This window comes from Nipponia nippon, unplaced genomic scaffold (assembly GCF_047370975.1).
Source record: "Nipponia nippon isolate SJK-2023a ecotype South Korea unplaced genomic scaffold, ASM4737097v1 scaffold_6, whole genome shotgun sequence".
NCBI classification, from domain to species: Eukaryota; Metazoa; Chordata; class Aves; order Pelecaniformes; family Threskiornithidae; genus Nipponia; species Nipponia nippon.
In genome coordinates this window covers 52467188-52492509 of record NW_028262380.1, presented here as the reverse complement: position 1 = coordinate 52492509, position 25322 = coordinate 52467188, and the positions used below count along the sequence as shown (strand labels likewise).

The following is a 25322-nucleotide window of genomic DNA, read 5'->3' as shown; positions in this document are numbered from 1 at the left end:
TCCTCTAAGGTTGAGCCACAACCATGCAGTTTCCTGACACACTTAAAACTGAAGAGTGAAATGTCAGTTGTTAGGGCAAAAATGTTTTACTTGCATTTCTGATCACTGCTCTGGGCTTTGCAGAGCTATTATAAAGCTTGGCAATATAGTTAAAGCCTACTTGAGTCCCGTCTAGACTGGTAAGATAAACTATGGTTTATATACGCTTAGGCACTACTATACCGTAAGTCCCTGAAGAAAGCACTATTTACCCAGCAGTCAGGACCTTACTTGGGAATGTCAGCTTGCCAATCATCAGTTATAAAATATCGTACTTGCTCTCACAGTTTCTGTTCAAACTTGCCCTGTTTTTCAAAATATGGTTGTGCTCAGACACTAGCTATTTTGCAATTAAGGACAAGACTGTGGTTACAGGCAGAAAAAAACCACTATAAGCATTAAATATAAGTTTCATATTTTATTCTTGAAAAAAATCTGATATTGAAAACATTGTTGAGTTTTCAACTCAACATACCATTTTTAGCTGCTAGCGAAGAGACCCTAATCTACTGCCTGAAAAATAATTTGGCATCTTTTTTGCACGTCACCACTGAACATCACTGACATTTCTGAGACAAGAACTAGTTGACAATTCCATGCATGATTCATGAAACAGCACGAGGTACAACTCATTTTCCACAAAGGAATAGGCTCTACGTTGTTGCTAGCACTAAAAATTTGCTGTTTGTCAGTGAGCTAAACAAATGTGATTGGGAAGAGATCAGGTAAGCGTGAGAGAAGATATATGCAGTAACTTGATGTCATTTTTCTGAGTTGTTCCTCCATATAATCCTACCTATATTTATTCTCAGGCTATTTGGGAAGATTAATTTTTCCCACAGTAGAATTATTTTCTAGTAATACTTCTTTCTCTCACTGTGAAATAGCTTTACTGAGAAATAAACAAGTGAGCATGTGTTTGGGGATAGTTCCTATTACAGAAGTGAATTTAGAACTAATTGCTAGAGCTGGCCAAATTCATTAGAAGGATTGTATTTCCTGATGAATTTAACTATTTATTCAGTTCCAGAATGGGTAGAAACAGATATTAGATTTTAATAATTGTAGTGGGCTTAAAATGTTTTTTTTTACTTTGTCCAATCAGCTGAATTCACACAGAAAAAACAGCTTTTGGAGTTGTTTGTAGAAATAGCGACGCAGGAATCAAATGTTCAACAGTGAAAAGTAACAAATGACAATAGGGAATGATTCAGACAGCTATTTTGCCATTTCAAGAAATGTTTGAAACTAATTCCCCCTCATTCCCTACTAGCTCATTAGTCATAAAGAAATTAGTTTATTTACCACCAGAGTGCTCCTATTTTTAACAAGTGCTGCTACAGGTAGAACATCAGCACCCCTTTGTCTTACCTTCTTCAGTGTGTAGCTTATAGAGATTTCCCATCTCTTGTTTTCCTCTCCAGAAATCAGAGAGAGATTCCCTCTGCAGCTAAAACACTGTCAGATAGTTCTGTTCCTGGGTCTCTGATTCTAGAAGGTAGATTTTTCCTCTAGAGCTAGCTTTCTCTGCATTTTTAGCAACAAGAGCTCAGCTGTGCACAGTAGGAAATGGCAAAGTCACCTCTGCTTTGCTGCTGCCAGGAGAACAGTTACTTCAGTTGCTAGTCCTTTTCAAAGGCAGGCAAGCTGGAATTAGGCATCTTTTCCTTGACTCTTCCCCCTTTCAATTTTAGCATGGTACTTCTAGAAATTAATCTCTGTCAGCACAATGCAGCATAAGGAGTATTTGTATTATTCAATTTACACCAATAAAATGGCTTCCTATCAAAGCCATCTCATTCAAATAGCAGCGAAACACAAAAGCAACAGGATTCAAGCCTGGCTAGCTGCACATGTCAGAAATTTCCTTGGCATTTGATTAATTTTCTAGCAAGCTAACCACAACCCTGGAATTTCCACTTGCTCCTGCCTTCTTGAATGCTTTCATATGTCTCCTGGCCTTTTCTCTTTATGTTTCAGGGTTAAGAGCTACATAAATTGATCTTCAACGCAGTGCAGCTCTTCTGTGAAAGGTCACAGAATGAGTTTGTTTTATTAATCACATCATTTTAAGAGGTGAGAATTGAAAGAAGATAAACTGGATAGCTAGGACGATGTGGCAAAGAATGGAATAAACTCTGAGATGCAAAGAGACGAGATGGTGGTAAGAAACAGCTTAAAGGATAGTTTGTGTAGGAGAACAGGATCAGTCTCACATCCACAAACAACACAAGCAAGCAAATAATGATAATGCAAAACAGTCAGCAGCCCCTTCCATGGTGGAGTGCTTCTAAATTTAGATGCTAGTAGGGCTACAAGACTTTGCCTGAAACTCCAGCACAGATAGTAAATTCTAATTCTAAAGTGTAAGTAGGTATTTTGATGTTTCCAGCTCAGGCACCCCGTTCGGATTTGAGTAAGTAGAAATAGCTTTTAGTTTATTAATGCAAAAAGTGTGCAACAGTATTTACAAAATGCAAGTTGATAAGAAAAGTTCCAAAACCAGCCTTGCCTGAAACATAGCTTAAAATACATGGGACTGCCAAATGTGAATTTGAAATTGCTCTGATAGGCAATACAGTTTAGAGTCCCTTAAAGCCATATCCTGCCCCTGAAATAAGAAATGTGTCCTGGATTATCCTTGCAGTCTCATGACTTCAAAATATTAGAATGGAAACTAGGGACAGGCACCAAAGAAAGCCTTGAACTATTATTCTGGAGCTAATGCAGATTGACCCGGGACTGGGGAAAAAATAAGCAGTGTTCAAAGGAGCCTTACATTTTGCCTGCATCACCATAATTTCCGGTGTAGTTAAAGACCTAATGCAGAACAGCAACTTCTTGAAACAACATTATATTTTAAATTATTTTTATGTCCTTTTAATGAAAGCCATAAATAAAGCACCATTTTTTTTTTTTTTTTACTGTCCTGGGATTTTTTGTATATTTACAATGTAGGCACCACCAGCACTTTAAATGTAAGTATACATTACCAGGAAGTACATGCAGACAAATGAGAAGGCAGTTTTATGAAAGACATCAATAATATAAGGAGACTGATCCAAATAACTTACAGGGAAGGGTAAACTACCAACCTATGCATATTTTGACTAAATACTGACACAGAAGGCTGCGTAATTGTCTCTAAGTATGTGGAGGCTGTAAATATCATGAAGAAAGGGAATAACTAAGAAAAAATAAAGACTGAAGAACAGGAGAAGCATCTTGGGCATGAGCATGATTAAGGTATGAAATAATCATCACAGGGAAGTAGTGAGAGCTTAACACTGGATAAAGCACTGTAGAGACTGTTATAGGAACAGTTCTTCAATGGCAGGATACAGACTAGATGAATTAGGGTTTTCCTCACTCTCATTTCTGTTATTTCACTATATTAACGTCATTAGCATTGCAACAGCAAATTCCACAGAACATTACCCAAGTGTAGTTCTGCAACCTTTTTTTTTTCCTTTACAAATAAAATAGTAAATTTATCTGCTTTACCTCCTAACCTGTGGCACTTTTTCAATAGGATATTATTCGTACTTGAAAATTGTAGTAGTTTGGTAGTTTTGGTAAACAAACTCATTGACTTCATTTCAAATACGCTCATTATGACATGGAAAAGAAACAAAAACAACTAAAGACTATTTTCATTCAGAAACTGTAAATAATATCAGAACTATTGTTTGAAAAGACAATTCCGGTACTGGCAAGAATAGTATGCACCTCAGAAGGAAATACTGCCTAATGCAAGTATTTTAGAAAAAACAGACAAGGAAATACAGGGAAAAGGTACCTTCTTAATGGTTTCCAACATGGATCGTCCTCCTTGCCAGGGTTTAGAGTTCTTCCTGATGCAGGTGAGGCTGGCCATGCTGTGCCACTTCCTGTCCTCCAGCTTCTTATGGAAGGCATTTGCCAACAGGAGGACAGTGTCATATATATACAGGTTTGAAATCTGCAAAGACATTAAAAAGAGAGTATTAGCATTATTATTTGTGGTTGTCTGCCAGCAGCCAGAATTTATCATTTGTTTTGCCTCACCCATAATCCTCTGGTAATGAAACGGCTTATTTTGTGTTAAGAAGAAACTGTAAGAGTCAAAAGGTCATATCTTTGGCTCTGGTAGAAACTGCAGCTAGGGGCTGTCACACTACAAGCAATTTGCAGCAACAAACTAAGCTACTACACTACAAAGCACTACTACATGTGAAGTATGGGCAGCCCAATCACTCGCGCAGCTCCACTTGCAGGATTTAAAGCCCTACTTGTGAATGTAAACAGACTTTTACTTTTAACCAGTTGCCTGCAATTTTCAATTTTTCAGTCACCAGATATTTGGACACCATCAAATTCTCTTCAAGATTGCTTTGTTCTTTTGAAAAACAGAAAATCTTAAAATTTAAAATAAATCATTTCAGCATGGTTTTTGTTCCTGAACGGGAAAGAACAGAAGCTCAGAATTCATGAGCACTTCTGAAACAAGTAGTTTACAATATAGCTTTATTTCAGTCATTTCTGTCCTCAAATGCCAGGAACATTTAAGTTACTAAAAGTATCATAAAGAGAAACCTCAGCTCTCCTGTACAAAGGTTCTTGGGAAGAGAAATGATGTTCAGAAATTAGAAGGACCTTTGTGAATATTATTTTTAGATAACCTATTGGTCATTTGAAGCTATGGGGCCTGAAGTTATTGAGGGAAACTCAGTTTCCTCAGCTGAAGTATGAAGGGGGCTGTAGAGCACTCTTCATGCCTGAAAACAAACTAGCCAGCAGCAATTTTCTAACTGAGGCAAGGTTGCTGTTTTTTTCCTCCATCAGTCACAGACCAGCCAAAAGACATTTCCCAGATTTGCGGAATATGTTGACCGCTCTATGCAAGGGTTTCTCCATACAGATGGTCTGCTCAAAAACTTAGAAGAAGGAAGCTTAGAATAGGAACGTATGCTAACGTTGTGGAGAATGCCCCTATTCTACCTCTTAAAAATATCCAAAGACTGGGAAAGTCCTGCAGCTATTGGAAGGGTGTGTATGTCAAGGAAGCACAATAATGCTGAACATCTGAGACACTGATTGGCAAATCCACACATCACTTTAATAAAAAGAAAAAAAAGAGAAAAGAAAATAAAAAAGCCTCTCTTCCTACCTAATTACTCCTTTCCATATAACTTTTTTTTTAATGTTTTTATTGTCTTATGTAAATTCCATCTTTACATTGGCTTTGCCTGTGTCATCCGCAATCTGTTCTGTACAGTTCTCACAGAAAGGTTTTATGACAGACTCCTTCCCCACCTAGCATCCAGGAAAGAGGTCATCTTTCTCCTTACCTTGCCAGAATTTCCTGGGGCATTTTGCCTTCCATATTTTATTGAAGGAGATCTAATGGTCTGCTGCTTTTCCTCCTGATAAACTCCCGAGATCCTCTATTACCTTTACAACTCTACATTGTTAGTACCACAAATATGCAGTACTTCTGACCCCTATTTCCCTTTTTCTTTAAACAACAATGATCCTTCACTCCGTCTTTCTGGAAGATGCTTCTTTATTCTTACTTGAGCTTCTCTGGAGACTCTAGTGGCTGTGAATATTTCCATTTCAGTATTGACCCAGGAACTAATTTACTTTCCGCAGATGCACAGGCCAGGCATCACTGTGCATAACAGGATGAAAAGCATGGATTGAGGATCTGGGTTCAGATTAATCAAGCATTTTTAAAATAACTTGGATGATTTGTCTGTGTATTGCAAACCTACAAAGAATTCAAAGCATTTTGGCTAAAACCGTATTTCCTCAAAGAAGTCACCACCACAGGGACATTTGTTTCAGGGGGAGAGAAGGAATTATTTCTATGCTGTGAGGCAAGTTTATTTTACATAAGCCTTCACCAAAGGAAAAAAAACCCAAACCTCTAGAGAGCAGAGGCAATAAGGTCACTAATGAGATTAACTTGGTACATGAAGGGCTACAGATGCCAAGTCATCATTTCCCAACAAAATGACACTGCTTTCAACGTAGCTTCCATACCCAATATCATGGGAATAGAAGAGTGTTGTCACAGTTCATGAGGAAGGATGCACTCACTAATCTAAGAGTAATATAGCTGGGCCTTCATCAAGTACTAAAAGGGCTCAGGAGCACAGAGTTCAGCAATTATTAAGCATTGTGATTCCTTCGCTAATAGTTCAGCTTAACATTTACAGCAATCAATCACTGATAACGCAATGATAAAAACACTACGATTAATTTCTGCTTCTCAAAATCACCCTTCCCTGTCACTACCAGAAGTATGCTTCATTAGTAACTGTCCTGATGCACAGAGTGGGGCTGTAATTTATACTTCTATTCATTGTGGCCAGCAGGACTAGGGAAGTGATTGTCCCCCCATACTCAGCACTGGTGAGGCCATACCTTGAATATGGTGTTCAGTTTGGGGCTCCTCACTACAAGAAGGACATTGAGGTGCTGGAGTGTGTCCAAAGAAGGGCAAGGAAGCAGATGAAGGGTCTAGAGCACAAGTCTCATGAGGAGCAGCTGAGGGAACTGGGGTTGTTTAGTCTGGAGAAGAGGAGGCTGAGGGGAGACCTTATCGCTCTCTAGAACTACCTGAAAGGAGGTTGTAGCGAGGTGGGGGTTGGTCTCTTCTCCCAAATAACAAGTGATAGGATGCGAGGAAGTGGCCTCAAGTTGTCCCAGGGAAGGCTTAGATTGGATACGAGGAAAAATTTCTTCACCGAAAGGGTTGTCAAGCATTGGAACAGGCTGCCCAGGGAAGTGGTAGAGTCCCTATCCCTGAAGGTATTTAAAAGATGGGTAGACGTGGTGCTTGAGGACATGGTTTAATGGTTGACTTGGCAGTGCTAGGTTAACCATTGGACTTGATGATCTAAGGGTCTTTTCCAACTTAAACGATTCTATGATTCTATTCTATGATTTCCCACATAAATTTACTGGGACACTTAACACATTGCCTGGTATCCATTTACTGATCCTTTATTTATTCCAAGTCTCTTAGACTAATGGCTGGACACTTGCATTACCAAGCAGTATCTAACTGCACAACCTCCTGTTGATGTAATTCAAAATTCAGATGTGATTTTTTTGTTCCAGAGTGTAGAAGAAAGGTATTTAGCAATCAGATGAAGTAGGAACAATTAATCTGGATTAACGGTGTTTATTTTATGCATAGCTAGACTATTGTACATAGTTTTTACACAAAAGGGTTACGGTATTAAATACCTCTGTGAATCCAGTTTTTAACTTCCTTCCTCCAAAATGATACAAATTTATAGAAGTTGTTGTTTCAACTAGGACAATCCCAGAGACACAATGAGAGATCTTTACTAAAATATTTTTCACTGTTTTAATTAAGATGCTGAAAATATTCATTATTCACACAGACTTTAGGGGGAGTTATTCAGAAAAAATAAATCAAGAAATCCACCCTTATAATTTCCAGAGAATATTTCTGATTAGTCACACTTTGATGGCATAAAAAAAAAGCATTAGAAATTTCAATTTATAAATTGTTCCAACTCCCCACTGGAATAGAAGTTAATTTATAATATTGTTGGGGGGAACAAAGAAACAATGAACAAACCCCACAGCTACTTGAAGGTCTGTGCATCGTACGAAGACATAGGGGAAACCGTGTCAGAGTTTTTCTTCTTTTCATTTTTTAGTATTGTCTCACTCAGTTACCAATGAAGTGCAGCCATCTCAGGGAAAGCATGAAAAAAATCAACTCAACTGTGCCGAGCAGCTAAACCAGTCAAGCTTCCATCATTCCTTTGAACTTAAATGTCATGAAAGCTTTCAATAAGAATATCACAGCTCTCCAAGCTACGGGTTGATCAAGAAGGACAGGTTAAGGTATAAGGTCCAATGTTACACATTAAATGGAATTTGTCAATTTGTAGAGAATAAACTTTGATTTCTAGAACTTTTTTCTCCTGGAGTCAGTTCACTGTTGAAGTGAAAATGAAATGAAAGTGAAGTTGAAGTGAAAACAAATCAAAACATGAAGCCTCCCATCGATGCACGATTCTTGTTTTCCGCCTTGCTCTAGTTAGTAACTTTGTTCCTTAAAACTGCTCTTTGCAATCTCTAGCAGCTGCACGTAATCACACCCTCAGTTTTTACGCATTATCCATAGAGTTCCAAAGTTCCCACTAGGACCATGCTGCCATAACAGAACGGCACAACCGAAAGATTTTTCACAGTTGCTAAATAGCCTCTAGAGATATCCTATGTATCTATTGACCTTACACAGCCTTGTTTATTTTAAGAACTCTGATAGGATCACTGTGCAGTGTGCTATAGCCAAAGTTTTTCATGTCATCAATAGCTGCTTACTGGCTGCTTTGTGAACAATTAGTGAGGCAAAGGCTCTGACAGCTAACTTGAAACAGGGCAAGGCCAACCACACTTCTCCTTTTTCCCTTACATATTTTCATTTTAAGCAAGGACACTCTTCAACACCTCCCTGTTTCTCTCCCATTGTTTTCTCTCACTCCTTTCTTTCAGCATCACAAGACAACTGCTCTCTTTGCTGCTAAGTCAGATATGCTCCTCCTGCACTGCTGCCAAGGCAGTCATCTTTCCACAACTTCATAAATGACCACACAAAAAAAACAAAGTAAAATTTACATCTTAAGCCAATTTCACACTCCTGATTTGCCATAGCTTTCTCATGACGAAGCCTAACCAGATCTACAAGAGAGAGGACTTGCTCTTGGAAAAACCATGTGAAATCAGGAGGACAGTCACCATGATCCGGTTGCTGATTTCATGTGGTATGAAGGCTTTTATAGTTTGACTGTGATTTGTAATTAACAACCCTGAAAATAAGGTCTCTTTGGAACACAGGCATAGATTTAGGTGTGTACACCAAGACGCTTGAAACAGATGAGGCAGGTGCTTCCCAGGAAGGCTTTCCTATTGACAACATATTTGAGGCTTAGAGAAGATGGCAACTCAGGAGACATTGGATATGGGGAGGAAATTCTTCTTGGCGAGATGACAAAAAATAAAATTTAGCAGCGCAACAAACCAACTACCCCACTGGCTGGAGATCAGGTGGCTTTTTTGGACTTTTTTCTCAATTGCTGTGGATCAGGCAAGTTCTTCTTGTCCATCAGTCACACTCACCCCCCACCCAAGTGTTTTCTTGTCATGCCACAAGCTGTTAAACTACATGCCAGAGAGGACATGAAAAATAAACATTAAATTACACTAAGCCCCTGGGGAAAAACCTTGAACTTATCTAGGTGGGAATAGACTGGTATATGAACTACCTCCATGCTTTGGGAGAAAGGGTCCTTCGGATCACACAGTGATGAAGATATTCTGTGGTTGCCACGGAAGCAGCGCTGACTTATGTTTTGGGGGACAGGAAACGTCTGTCGAATAATTGTTAACCTTCCAATTGACCTTCTCACCAGCTCCTGCACATCCACATCGTTTATTTCCTGGAAGATAAGGCAAGGGAGAGAATATGCATGAGTTAAAATACAGAAGTGTTACCACCAGATTATAAACAAAAATAAACTGAGAGGACCAAGAGGCGTGGGATTGCTACACAGCTATTGTCGAGCTCTGCCATAGCCTCAAAAAGAATGTATGCATGCTCATTAAAACAACTGACACACCACTCTTACAATAATTGCAAAAGTTTAAAATGTGTGGTACCCAAACCTCACTGAAACTTTGTAGATGTAACTGGGATTAGTTGTTTCATTTTAGGTTTTGTCTCCCTCTCCTTTTACCTTTGATCTTTTACTTAAAAGTGTTTCACAGCATCTTTGGCAGATAATGTGTAAATCAGTAGGAAGTCATAGCATGATGTATTTCTAAGTGTAGCTTTACTTAGGAGCTGTGCAGGTACAGGCAATTATTCAGGCCTTAAGTGTTCATTTCCTGGAAAGAGAATATCAAGAACCTATAAACAATGTGCAAGTTAGCAAACATCATTTACCAAAAGGGCAAAGAAAATGCATTAGAGCATTCTAGGTGTGTATGCGCTTGTTTATAGCAAGACCTAATTTAAAACCAACTTTTTACTCCATAGGGTACCTATTAAGGCTTACAGCTGAACACTCAGCTCTGTGGACACACACTTTAAAGAAAAAAAAATAACTAAGTAAACACATCAATGCGTGAAATATTAACCTTAATATTTTAACCTTAAGGCAGGTTAGGGAAACCAGAAAAACAGTTCTTTACATAGTATAAATTCCTGCAGTTTGGCAACATGGTGTTTTACAGCATTGAACAAGGAGGCCCCCAGGGAACATAGAGCAAGAGGAACGTGGGCTCACAAGCAAGAGCAACTGACTCCAACCTTCATATAACAACTTGAACTTTAGTTAAACACAGGCTTTTCCTGATGACTCAAATAGGGTCAGCTGGTATCTTTCAAGGCAATTCTGTGTCTTTATTCCTCAAAGCAGAAGAAATAATCTACAAAATGGCTCAATGTTTTTAACTGAAATCTATTTTTCATCATACTGAACTGTTTGTCCATAATCTGTCTTAATTACAGAGGCTGATGCCCCAAACTTTCTAGACGTTTAAATTTGTGGATACCCCCCCAGTAAGGGAGGTGCTTGAGGAGCTCCTATTAGCAGCCTATATTTAACATACCCTTCCATACAGCCACAGTCCATTGAATATTTCTGATTCTCATTTGTATATTTATAGCTTTTCATTTTTTTAAGTATACAGTACATCTGCACTCTTGTAAGTGTAACTAAATGCCATAATCATTTTTTGCCTCTAGCTTCCTGATCTATACCCATAATCAGGAACTTGAGACACCAGGAGATAGATTTGAACTCAAATTACAAAATCTTTCTTGTGAAAAGGAAGCCAAGCTTTTTAAAAATCAGCTCTTTAGGTGTTACGACAATGATCACTGTAATTTTGGCTTTTTTTTTGGAGCTTCAGTTAATATTCTTTAAATTAATTATTTTGAAGCAACTTCTTTGGACATACCAGCATTTGTTTATTTCCTTTGAAGCTTGGAAGAAAAATACATGAGATGTAAATTTTAACTTCTACTCTCTTGACTACAGTAAAAGTATTTTATTCTTCTTCACAGATTGTCATAGTTTTTGAATTCATCTGTTATTAATGTTCTTCATGAAATATAGATTTTTCTGCAAACAAAAATAACACATGGCATCAGCTGTGTCCAGTGTAATATCTTGCATTTCTGGTTGATTACTCCTTAATGTACCATAGATAATGGTTTCTCTCAGCTTAAGATGCCATCTTCTAATTTACTCTGTATCATTTCACTAGCCGCAAGGTAAAAAAAATAAAATGCTGTTTTAGCAAAATGCATGTAATTTTTTTTATACTACTTTCAACATAATTGAAAAGGAGAACTCAAGAAACTTGCTATCTTGATTTTAAACTATATCCTTTCTCAAAGGATTTTAAAAAAGTTTGCCTGGTTTTCATTATACACCATGCCCAAACTATAACAGCCAGACTATTAGATTCATTCTAATGTAAAAACTGATACCTACCTGCATGGACATGTTATATTGCTAAATAATACTTTAAAAGATATTTTGACTTTCAGCTGTTCAAATATTTATCTTTTCTGCCTCAAAAGTGTATTTATTTTTTCTGTATTCAGCATTTTTTGGTGCATTTTAATTAGAGTGTTTTCATTTTAACCTTTAGGTTATTACCTCATATTGTTATACATCACCTGGGAACTAGTAACAGAATCCAAACACCAAAGAGATTTTTGTCTTGTTGCCCAGGAGGTATATACATCAATAGATTAATGACAGCTGTTATTTTAAATACTGTGAATTCCACCAATTATATCATAAATTCGGATTTTAGGTTAACAACAAAGCAATACCATGCAAACCCAAATTCAACTTCAGTTATTTGCTATATATTTCTTTGTCATTTTTTTTAATACTTGGCATTGACTGAGTGACAAGCCTTTTATATAATGACTCTCCAATATCATCTCTCATTCTTGAATTTTGGATCTGACTTAAGAAAACTATATAAAGCAACTATTGTATGAGAGGAAACAATTTTCATTTGCGCTTCAAAGGAGGATACAGTATAATGATATAAGGATGGCAGATGATCTGTTATACAAGCACCAAATGTCAAAAAAATTTACAAAGTTGGCCAAGTTGAACTGAGTTGGCACCTGTATAAATCTGAGCTAGATTATGTGGGGATTTTTTTAGAAAAATCAGAAGTTCAGTATATAGTTCCAAACCTTTCTTTTGTTGGTCTGAACTTGGAATAAAGGGGAGGCTGTCCTATTTCAAATGGAACAAGAATAAAACTAGATGTATATTTCATCTGAGGAGGCAAATAAAGATGGAAATAAATGCTATTTTAAATTAATAGCTCTTTACGGATGAATTAGGAAAAGGGAACCAAAGAGGATCACCTTGACATATCAGACAGAGACTCCAGTGGGAAGCAAGACTATATACTAGACATCTAATATACATTGCCATTCAGCTTCATTTCATTATTTTAAGATAAGCAATCTAGGCAGAGACTTACTATTCTTCACAGAGCGACCGCATCAGTAGTGAGAGACATGGAGGGAAAGAATTTATTCACATGATCCTGTAATAAGCACCAAAGGCAACAATACCTTCTCTTATGGAAACACCTTAATTTTGGGCCAAGATGACGATTCCAGTATTTATCATATACTGGACATGCCCTATTTTCCAGTGCTTGCCATGTCTTCATCACATCCTTTATGACACTCAGAGAGGAGAGCGTTTCTTCCTCCTCCAAAAGCTAGCAGCACTGAGCAGGGTGCAGAGCGGGAAAGCCACTGCACACCCCCTTGAGGCCTCCGGGCTGCCACTGCCCATGCCATAGCATACTTGTGCTATGCCCTTCCTGAATTTCTCAGCACTTTCCAAAGAGGAGCAGTTGAGTGGAAGGCATAACTAGATGAAGCTCCAAGACAAGTAAAGGGGGATCTTGAACTGCATAATCATTTGCTCCATTATATCTCCCTTAGGTTTCTTAGGTTCTTGGGAGGATGATGAAAAAGAGAAAACTGACAGGATAAGAAGAAATCAAATTTTAGCCTTCACAGAGAAAAAAATCCACGAGCTTGGAGAAAGCAGGGCTAAGTCAGTCTGTCCATTGGCTCTCACCTGTCTGAAAAAAAGAGCTGGAAGCTTAGTCACCAACCTGTACCAAAGAGGGTGGCATTTCACACCTGACCTGCCATCACCATTGGAAAAGGTAAGGGTTCAAATGAACCTCTAATGCTACTATTAATCAACTATCCATATAAAAAAGTAAAATTATGTGAGCTCCTGGAACTGAGCTGTGATTTTAGGACCTGATCTAGCTGCTCGAGCTTAAAACATAGTCATGTTCTATGATCTTCTTCATGGTGGAGTGCATTGTGCTGAAATACAATGGAACAAGCTTGAATGCATTGGCCGAGGACCAGCCCTCTCCTAGGAAAAACATGTGTTCATCTGAAAGCAGGCTTTGAATACAACCTTGTGGGTCCTCCAGTCCTTTCTTGTGCTATGACAGGTAAACCTGTTGGATCTTTTCCCATAACCTGTTCTTAAGAGAGTTTGGTTTTTTTTTCCTCCTCTTCTCAAAGGAGTTTTTCCAGACTCTGATGCCTCTGGTAATTAGAAACCTTCTACTAACTTTCACCCTCAATTTATTCATGGGCAATTTGAACTAATTTGTTCTTGTGTCAACCTTGTCCTCTAGCCCTTGACAACAATGCATTTATTCACACACTATATGTGTTTATAAACATATATATGAGAGAGCATATATATATAAACATATATATGAGAGAGCATATCCTCTTTCAGTCTTTGTTTTCATAGGCCGGCCAATCAAGCCAACTTTTTCAGTCTCTTCTCACACAAATCAGCTTTTCTGTGCACCTGTTCCATTTTAATAGAACTGGTCATAATTGTGCATATTATTGCACATGAAATCCAACCAATCCTTTGTACAGTAGCATTAATATTTTCACCTCCTGTGTGGTAACTGTAGGCAGTAGAAAGTGTTTTGGGCTGTCCTTGAGTAAACAACAGTAATAGAGAACTGGTGGCAGCCTTGGGCATAGTAAGATGACCCTGAATGTCTTAACAAAGGAAAATGCTTGACACACACATGGATTTAAAATTTAAAAAAGGACACTTTTTCATTTAAAAAGAGCAAAAGAAAGAAAAGCGATGAAAATCATACAAATGCCCCTTCTTCAGTTCCACTAAATAAAATCTAAGCTAACTGTACATTTATGATTTAAGAGTCATAAAGAAATATAATTTTACTATCCTGGGCTTTTTGAGGTTATATTTACTATTGTGCAGAGGAAAAGAAGTAAGCAGAGACAGACTGACCGGGGCGGGGGCGGGGAGAGAGTGAGAAATCCATTCTCACATTTTGTTAAGGTATATTTTATCATGACTACATTCAAATCTATGACTCCTGCAAATTTTAAATAAAGAATTGCAACATCTGTTTTAGGGCCCTGAAGAAATAGGAATATTCATTTGGAGAGTGTTTCCTCAGCTGATTGCACTGATCAGAAGAGATTTGTATTATTTGCAAAGGACTAATATGATGTATTATGCTTTAACACATTATGAATCCTTTCATTTTATGGGAACAACCCCCCTCCTCCCACACATGCATTTCCATTAGGATACACAGTCTTCAAGCAAATTTGCTGTATTACGTAAAATAGCAACTAATGGGACAATAAAAATTAAGGAACTCTTTCCAGGCATTATAGCATTTAAAGCGAGCAATTAAAATAACAGATGTCACCTCACAAAGCCTAAGCAGATTCCTGATCACAAAACTGAAGGTGGTATTTCCTTTTGTATTACTATACACAGTAAGTGTGTTGTAACCCCTTGGCACAGTGATGTAAAAGTAAAGACAATTACAGCTTACTTTGGTGTCTCATTGCAAGGAATTATTTGAATCATATGTGGATTTTGCAAAACAACGCATTTTCACTGTAATAGATCATCTTAGATTTTCAAATTAGGAGACCAGAGAAGCAGTGTTACAGTTTCTTAGTTGACAGTCTGATTTAGCCAATACAGCCACACGAACACAGATGTCTAAGTTGTCACAAAAGATTTATGTAAGCAACAAACCGGGCAGAGCTCTGAGATCATTTCACAGTCATATGGAAGTACTGTGGTCATCAACAGCTAATGGACAACCATATCAAATGGACTTGGATGTGAAGATAGGTATTTTATATGCTACACAGTAAGGGGCCCTTAAATCACTGCATTTCCAAATCTCGCAGTGCCAAAGTGGAAGCATTGCGATCTTATTACTGAACTGGTAAAACGTTGCAATAAGCAAGTAATGTTATGCAACATTCATCATTCAGGAAGCATTTACATTTCTGTTGTAATTTGAACATAGTGATAAGGAAAAATAGGGCAAAACATGATTATTTCCATATCATTATCTACAAATCTTATTTCTTGCTAATCTGATTTTTGTGTCCACAAAATATTGATATTATTAGCATTTTGAAAAAAAACAGAGCTTGCATGTAAGTTACTTAAGTAGGAATATGGATGTAGGTCCAGAAGCAGATTAAGCTGAGACAGCATTAAACATGTTCACCTTCTTTATAACCAACAGCAGGAATGACTGAATGAAATACAGACATTTTATTGACTATAGTTTACAGCACAGTTTGTGAGAATGAACTTAATCACGGCTTTCACCCATTTCACATACAAGACTATAAAACTAGAAGGGACGATGTATGTTTCCCTGCGTACATCATTCAGCTCTCCTAGCTGTTGGGACTGCAGCCCAGAAAAAGTGTTTTGGAGTGGAGAAGGCAGTTTAGAGTGGTAACCACTTCGATCGTTCTGCCATTTAATCTGCTGCCATGTGCAAATAACAATGCTCAGAAAGCAGAATTTTTTCCACAGAGACACTAATTTCTGAATAAAAAGCAAAGAGAAAGTGTGTACATTAGGAATGGACCCTCAGTTTATTTTGCTTTTTGAGGGTGGAGGAGCTGACACAGCTAAAAGCAAGCACCTTCTTTTGAACTTTCTAATTCAAATAACATTTAAAATGAAAAAACAGTGACACTGTCTTTAACTTGAACAGCAAGCCAATATGTGCGCTCTGCCTAAGAAATTGTTGTGCAATCTATTGATATAGAGGTTAATGGTGGACTGCTTTAGATTTTGTTAATAATATTTTTAAAATAATAAGTGTTAACTCTGAAGAGTAGAGATGAACACTATACAGCAAGATTCTACTCACAACAAGTGAATTCTAGTTTAATCTGACAGGAAGAAGAAAACACTTCTGTTGTTCTCATGACCGTATGTAGCTTAAAGCTGGGTTCTCAACCAGCGAGGCCTACCCCATTCAGTGCTGGAGAAAACACACATTACTGGTCAGGAGCAATGCAGGGCCCAAACCAATAATTTCTGCTGAACCTGGGTTGTCTTCACAGCACTTTCTGAAGCATAATTTTCTCCAGGGAAAACTGGCTAAAAATACACTGGTTTAAACAAGCAGGCCAAAGTACAATCTCACTGCAACAATGTTATACCTTACAATAACCTTGAAAAAAATGCTTCGGATTAAATCGCCTCACTATTAGCACACTGTACTAATGAAATTCTAGTAATTAATCATGACAACAGAAGTGCACAGTAAATCCAGAGAGTAGCCCTGGAATTTAGAGGCAATATCTCCAAGCAATATTTTATCCTAAGAATATACAGGAGTCGTATGATCTACATGTTAGGGGAGAGTTATCTCCCCAGGGAATTCAGCTGTTCTGGACCTAAATTGCTCTTCATAAAACAGAAGAAAATTCTGAATGCCATCAAATCTAAGAACAACTGCATTGTTCAATGTTTTATAAGCAAAGCTACTTCATATATTAACTTATCATATTCTAGCTGACAAGCGTTCATGGAAGAACTTATTTCACAGTTTAAAAACAGGATCTCAATTTAACTTTCTTTCTTTTTTCCCTTCATGAACATTCATACATGACCTGATACAGAAGTCCACCAAAAAGCTTCCCAGTAATATCAATAGGTTTGGGTATCAACCATGACTGAATTCTAGGGGAATTCTTAAAGGAAAGGGAAAGATGGAATTTCATTATTATTATGAAATGAAACACAAGCACTCCATTACAAAAGATTACATACAAAAAAAAAAGATCTTAAAAAGATCCTCTAAAAACAGTCAGCTCAAGTCAAATATGAAATTTCAAGATACTCAGAAGGAAAGGGTGTTTTATTTTCCACTTATTCTTTGAAGGACTTCTGTTTAAAATAGGCAAGACAAAACAGTGAAGTCCAAGAATTTGTCATTCTGTTTTTATTAAGCAACATCCACTCCCCCAGCATGCCTGAACTTTGTCGTAGCTACTGCTTCCTGTTGGCAAAGTCAAGATCAGCATGAATATTGTCAGTAAGCCTGAAAACGGGATTCATGGTTCACAACAAAGTTCGCTTGACAGTTACCTCATTTATAATGATCCAGTGACAGTCAAAAGCAACCAAATTAGTCTCCACGACCTGAAATAGAGAACAAACCAGCTATCAGTCAGTTTGCTTGTGAAAGCCAGAAAAAAATGAAATGGATGCTTTCTGCAAATGATAAAAACCAAAGCACATGCTCTCGAAGACTTTTGTTATTCAACTGAGGATAGAGAACCTTTAGCAAAATTCTGCAGAAGCTTTTGTGTTAGTATTTGACTTGCTAATTAAACTTGGAAAATACATTTCATTACTGGCATCACAGAAGAGAATATGTTTCAGTTGACTGAGGAGAAAATGAAATCGTTTTTGCCTTAATATTGTGTGTTGAGGTGGAGCAACAGAGAGGAAGGTAGAAAATGAATATGAAGTAACTCTTGTCAGATTTCTATAGCTCCTGCCTCTAAGGCCTTTCCAGTGTACACCTACCCGGGAAGCCTGTGAATTAAAAAAAAAAAACAAACCAAAACAAAAAACAAAACAAACAAAACCAAAACAAAACACAAAACAAACCCAAACCAAAAAACCCCACGCCACAAATGCAGGGTTCATAGAAATGCAAAGAGCAGGGACGAAAAGGCTCTCTTGAGAAAGAGGGCTGTCACAGGGATGATGAATGCTGGCCTGTCCCAGGCTCCGTGCACAGAGGGCCTCTAATCCTCCCTCCTACGTATCCTCTCCTTTCCTTTGCTGAAAATTATTCCAGGAGCTGCCTCTGTGCTGGACTGAAAATGTACTTCCTAACTCATCTTTCACTCAGCCCTATTCTTTCCCTCCTTGAATCCACTACACTTTTGTGGCGAGTCATGTTTGATTCACCTTCACGGTGGAAGAGGGAAAACAATACTGCTTTCATTAGCTAGGAAAGAAATCATGAACAGGAGGGAGGCCAGAAACAAACTATAGAAAAGGCTGGACACCTTTAAATTTTTTTGTAAATTCATTTGAATTAGCATTGACACCGAAATAGTTTTAAAACCTAATTAATCCCTTTTTTATTTGTATAATCACCATGCTCATCTTGATTCAGAATTCAAAACTACTGGATACTTGAAACTGTGTTGAATCCCAGAAAAAAAAAAAAAAAAAAAGAAACAAACACCAAAGACAAAAATTGAAAGAAGACTTGGAACTTACAATGTTTTAATGTTCAAGTAGATGACTAGTGCTGGGCTGTTATTACTTGGACCATTGCACAGCAGCCGTGTTTGGCTTTTAATGATGAACAACGCAACTAGTGGTTGCCAAGGATGAGTGCGATTTATACTGTGCCACGTTCAAAGGAGAATAATTTAACTGGCCACAAATCTTAAGAGGAGCAAAAAACCCCATACTGATAACCTTCATTATTAATTCAAAGGCCATTAGAATTGGGGTCACTGCTTATTTACTAGAATGATAGGCAAGATTGGAAATTCTGATCTGGAGAGACTGGGGAAAAAAACAAAAACAAACAAGAGCAGCAGTATATGAACTGACTTCTTATTCGAAACTCTCACAGCACCAATAAGAAATGAGGGGAAATGAGAGCCATAGCTCCTAATGTGCTCCTGGAAAATTTCAATATTATTAGCACCAGGAATCAGGGTCCTCATTGTACATGGAATTTAGACTCACTACTCTTTCTCTGTGGTGACAACAGTATATTTTGTCATGTTGCATTGACATTTTCTTGCATTCCCCACAGTAGGCGTCGATACGGCACATATAAAGGAACAGGATAAAAACTGAATAACTAAGTGATGGGAGGCATCACAACAGGCCCAGCCAGGATGCTTGAACTGGTGCATGGCTGTTCTAATTAGATCTCTCATATCAAACCAGTTGGAAGACAAACACATCCAGGAACAGAGAAAGGTTAAAAATGGACAGAATAGCAACAAAGTTCTCGAGGGAGCATTTGCTCCTTATAAAGTTCCCAAGCACAGAAAGTTTATGTCATTTACAACATAAGTGATGACATTTAAATTTGCCATAAGACAAAGCAAATCAACACCTTACTGAAGCAGAAACAATTCTGCTAGTCAATCTACATACATTTCTGCAGAAAGCAAGTAGAATATTTAAAAAAAAAAAAAAGCAGCATATCTGACGCATTTTCTGGTTACTTGTCAGGTTCCTGGCAACCTTGTCCCTCCTAACTTCTGGCTGCAGGATGCCCCACAGGGAATGTCTGCTCTGCCTTAACTACTCTGCTCAAGATGAGGTCTCCTGAGGTTCCTGTGGCTCCGATGCAGCCTCTTACGCCCTCGGAGTCAAGGCTCCCAGTGGTGTTAGGGGAAGGACAATGATAATTATGTTCCACAAAGGGCTCCTAAGCTCTTTCTCTGCTTCAAAATGGCAGTCAACTGAAACTTCAGAATGAAGGAATCCACAAAATGAAAATTCACATTTTCTGTTCAGTTTTTAATAACACAGTAAAAGTGGGGTTGATCACTTTGTGCCTGAAGCTTTGGCTGATCAGATTTTAATGCACTTTATCTTCCATTAAAACTTTGGTTTCAGTTCATTTAGTTCCTTTATAAATACTTGATTCTGTGTATCTGCTTTGCCCAAACTCTCAAATTTCAATTAGACAAGGCCTTTTCAATAGTGTATGGTTCTAAGTGTCACTGTTTTTATTATGTACAGCTCACAGACCACTTAAGCCAAACTTTGAGAGAGGCCTACTGGTCTCACAAGTCACTCTTATTATTTCAAACAGCTCAGGCTACCTGTGACAAATCTATTCACAGCCTGCAAATAATAAGATAAAATGCATCCATTTTTTAGTTACAGTTGAAACTCCTCAGCAGAAAGATCAAGTTTTGTCTATTAATGTTTATGCATTCATGAATCTAATTAATATTTAAGCCATTTTCAAAAAGCTTATGTCAAATTGAGATAAACTTGTAATGTACTTAGAGACACTCAAATTAATATATTGTAAGTTTAGATGGGCTATGAATAGCCCCTAATTTAAGAATTCACTTTCCCTTTCAGTCTGCCAGAAGCTGCTTTTTGGCATTTTCCTTAGCCCATCCACCCAAAGCTTGTTCTAGTATTGAGAGTGGTTACTTAAAAAGATGCCTGATGATGCCCTGAGAAAGTTGCTAGATTTTTTTTTTTTTACCATTTATTTTGTTTGATGAAATATAGATTTACATCTAAACTGGGCCTCAGCATTAGACTGGGATTTCAAGGCCATTATTTCAACCTTGGACCATTTGGTTTTACCTAATGAAATCCTAGTCCCACTGATACCACTCACAAAAGAGCTGTCCGTTTCAGCAAGATGAGGGTGCTGTAACTCGGTCCCTCACCTCTGAACATCTCTTCTGCCAGCATGGCCTATATTGCCCATTTAATTGACTTTAAAGTTGGGCAGTGCACATTCTGACTATGTCTGTATGAATTGCAGGTCACTATGCTTTTGTCACCATCATTAATAGCTTTCCGATATTTTCCAACTATTGTGCTGCTTATGTTTTTCAGAGTAGAAGAATGCACAGGCACAGCCACTGTTTTACAGAAAATAAGTACAATACTATGTAAACCTTCAGTTTTGATGCTTGAAGGAAAAGGTCGTTCAATCCTAAGGTTTTCTTCAAACCCTAACAGTAATCATATGCATAATCTGACAGTCAGAAGATTCTCTCTATCAGCAGTTGTTAAGCACAAGTTTACAAGTTTGAGATTATATTAAATCACTCAAAAAAAAATATCTAAAGCCAGCAGCAACACAACCTAGATCCAATTATCTGTCAGTAAAACAGTCATTACTTGGTCACAGGAAGCCTTTACAGTCATGACACAATGTTCCACAATGCCCTTGTCTATCTACTGAGCTTGCTGTTTTGTTTACTTAGAAAAGCCACCACATTGTCACTTGGAAGGGATGATAACAAACAAGATTAAAATAAAAAAAAAAAACCAAAAACAAAAGAGCATGGCTGGTTCTGCTTAAAACCGATCATAACCTAAAAGCACATATAACACAGCTTCAATAGAATTATATAATGCAGAAGGTTTCTATGACTAATATGTTCAGAAAGTTAAAAGACGTATTTGTTATCTGAGTGATTATCTTTTTCTGGTTGAAATTCACATCTGCACGCATATCAAGGGAGCTGGCATGAACTTGTGTTTTGAGCCAGGGAATAACAAATGTACAAAACAATGCTTGCAAAGGCATAAGGGCAGCAATGAAAACGGTATCTGATATCCCATATATGAGAAGCCACAAAACAATTTGATGGGGGCGTGTAGGAGGTAGGGGCTTCAAGACCCCAAGCATTTGAATACAATGCAAGTTTCATATTCATCCACTGGTTCTGCTGGCTCTGTAAGAGGAAGCAGTGCTGCGCACTCCTGAAAGGCAAGGGACAGAAATTTCCGAACAAGACAGAACGCAGGTGAACATATTGCTTATGCAGCTCACCTCTTAAGCTAAAACTAAGAAAAACTAGCGTGCATTCATAATGAGGGCTGAACACCAAAATCCTACACAGATTAATATCTGGATGGAGGAGAGATGATCCTTTCCAAAACAAAGAAAACCATGCACATGTTTGACATTCTCTTTTCTCACTTCCTCTAGGGGAAATCATACAAGAATTCAGCTGTGGGTTACTAAACACACAAAGTTGTATTCAAGGCAGAAAGCTCTCTAAGGCTAAACATAGCTGTGAGCTGGGAGAGTATTAGGAGACAGTATCTTATATGTCTACCCTGTTCTTACTGCTCCCTTAAGGCATTCGCTTACAGCCAGCTTTGGAGATAAGACACTGAAAGAGTCTTTGGTCTAACCCAAGATGGCTGCTTTTGTGCTTCCAAATATATTTTGCTTTAACTGTGATGAATTGTATTACCAGTAGATAAAAGAAGCAGAAACTCATTAATTCTGTATCAACCGTTGTGCAGTTCAGATGGTTTTTATTTACTGAAAGGGTAAATATTTGAAACAATAATAAAAACAGCATTTTGTGCTGCTGAGATGGCATTTCTGCTGTGCCATTGAGTACCTCCACCGTGCAGGAACATACATAAGCAGATGAACTCCAGTATGAACAGGGGAGTTGCGTCCTTGCAATCTAATGCCCATAGCAACTCACACATTCCTGTCTTGCCCAACTAAATTGGTGTCAGAGAACAAGCAGAGGACAGCCAATATAGCCAACAACTTCAAAGATCAATTTTTCTGAATTCAGCATTTTTTCACCTGTAGGGTGTTAGTATTTAATGCCATATCACATAATTCTCCACTACTAAGAATCAAAGCAGCAAGTTAGCAGGCCAGTTCTGAAATAGACTTCATGAAATTGTGGAAAAACTGAAAAAGAAATTCACTCTTTACCCACTCAACCACTGCTCAGTCTGAGAGTTCACACCAGAGTATTTAAAAACATTGTGTCGTTAGTTGCATAAATCCTGCAGCAAAGGATACAACCCATTGAGTACGCAGTGCCACTCATACAGTCATAGAAATCCACAGCAATAGATATAAAAGATCATTCTTAACATCTTTGTAACTTTAGAAATGTGTTCATGTCAAACTCCAGCAGTTCTCCTAACACCCTTATTAAAATAAATCAAATTTCTGCTTCATGAGGAAGGTGTTCCACTTAGTCAAACACGGATGCTCTTGAACCAATGAGCAAGAACACAGATGAAGCAGAAAATAATTTTCTTTTTCTAAATAATTCAATGATACACCAAGGGAAATTTTGCAGAGAGCAGAAAAATACTGTCAAGAACACAAGTGGTGAGCAAGGACAAACCATCTGTCATTGGCAGTAACTCCAGAACTTCTGAATCTTTGGAAGAGCTTGACAATTTATCACAACTATTTCTATTGTTCATGCTCAAACCTTCAAATGGGCTAAAGGCAAGACAACCTAAAGCAAATAAAGCAGTAGTAATGCCAGCATGCAAGTTTTTTGCATGTGCAATAATAAACAAGAAAGCGAAATAGCTTCCCAACAAAAAGGGCATGTAATTTGATGGAAAATGACATTAAAAAGTTCTCTACATCTCTTCGTCCTTATAGATATGGGCCCACAGGTGTGGCCAAAACTACAAGATACAGATCAGAACCCTTATAAAGGAAACCCAGGAAGACTGTTCTGGATCTTCAAAATTCACCTCCACACATATGCAATGAGTCAGACAAGTCTTGCAAACATCTAATGAGCCGTAATGTTGCATGTATGAAAAGATCCATACAGAATCTGGCCACCTCAAGTGTGTCCTCTCTGAAACACAGAGGAGAGCCCTGGGCTACAGTTTTACCTTTGCTACTGCTCTAAAACAAGCCACCCAGATGCCATGACTCATTTCTCAAAATGTTGAAGAAAAGAGTCTCCAACTAGAGCTGGCCTTCCTGTTAATTTTCTGCTCCACCAGGAGTTGTGGTAGTGACTGTGAATCTCTTTCTGCTGGACCACCACTGAACAAACCACATTTTCCATTTGATTTTTCACAAAAGCCAACAGATGGCATGGCATGGCATAATCTCTTGTTTTGGAACTGGCTTGTATTGAAATAATTTAGAAAGTGATTTAGAAAGTTAGTTTCCCCAAGAGTTGAGCTGGGACACAAACTCTCTGCTAACATCTTCCAAACCTCCTATGTCTACAATATGTCCCATTTATGTCATCTTGTAATCTGAACTGCACTATTCCAGCTGGAAGACTGGTAAATTGCTTTTGTTCAGTACCACCAGAGTTGTTGCCCGCGTCTTTTCATAGAACAACCTCTTGGAGTCACCACTGTTGTTTTATTGGTGAATATATGCCTCGACCTAATTTCCTCTCACAGGGACATAGCAATTTGGTGATCACTAAGATATGATAAAAACCAGGCGTCCTGCACACATATGTGAGACAGGAAACCATTCCCCCCCCCCCCCCCCCCCCCCAAAAAAAAAGACCCAACTCAAACAACAACCACTAAACAAACAGAAGTCAAAAGTCATTTCTTAACATTTCCTTTAACTGAAGAGATGTGATTTGACTAGTTTGGGCACCTGTAGTATAGATGGCTCCTCACGCAGTGGCATGCAAAGCAAAATATGAAAGTTAAAGACTATTAAATAGCTAATATACAGGTAGTACTAAGAAAGTTAGGTTATAAACTGAAGACTGCCTTAACTGATCTGAAGTTTGGAAAGCTGAATGCATGGAGCTGTACTAAGTTAAACACTGCAGGACTTGTGCATGAAAATCCTCAGCTTGTCTCCAAGTTCTCCCCCCCCCCCCTTTTTTTTTTCCCCTTCTAGCTGCTACTTGATTAAACCGCCACCATTTTATCAAGCTATCTGTACCATTTCTTCCTGCTGGTGCCACAGCAAGACCATTTCTGTGTCTCCACTCCTAGCCTTTGAGCTTCTCAGTAGGGAAATCAGTTGCTGATTTATAAAGCTCATTCTTGCACACCAGAAACTAAAGCTCATAAAAATCTCTCTTCACTGAAGGCAATATTTTTGGAATCTAATTTTAATGTCTACCCATTTCTACTCTTGAGAGGAAAAAAAAATGCACATGACAATACTTATTTTTATTCTTATGGACCATCATCCCTTTCTGGGATTCCTTTCCCTCAAGTTCCTTCTAAGCAAAAAAAGAATATATTGGGTGAAACCTGATAGAGAAATCCCTAGGCCACTAGTCATCTAGTTACCAAGGATTAAAAAGCAAGTTTCTACAGCACTTGGCAGGGCAGAATGACATCTTCTAGTCTCCTCCTAAGGAC

General features: G+C 38.0%; 1 protein-coding gene across 1 annotated transcript in view; it reads right to left on the bottom strand.

Moving 5' to 3' along the window:
- GRID2 (glutamate ionotropic receptor delta type subunit 2) overlaps positions 1-25322 on the bottom strand; it is a 350310-nt gene that overhangs the window by 216466 nt on the left and 108522 nt on the right. The window contains exons 4-6 of the mRNA XM_087736257.1: positions 17577-17630; positions 9336-9509; positions 3839-4000 (exon numbers count right to left, since the gene is read on the bottom strand). Coding sequence (XP_087592383.1) covers positions 3839-4000; positions 9336-9509; positions 17577-17630 — 390 coding nt within the window. The remainder of the gene's footprint in view (positions 1-3838; positions 4001-9335; positions 9510-17576; positions 17631-25322) is intronic.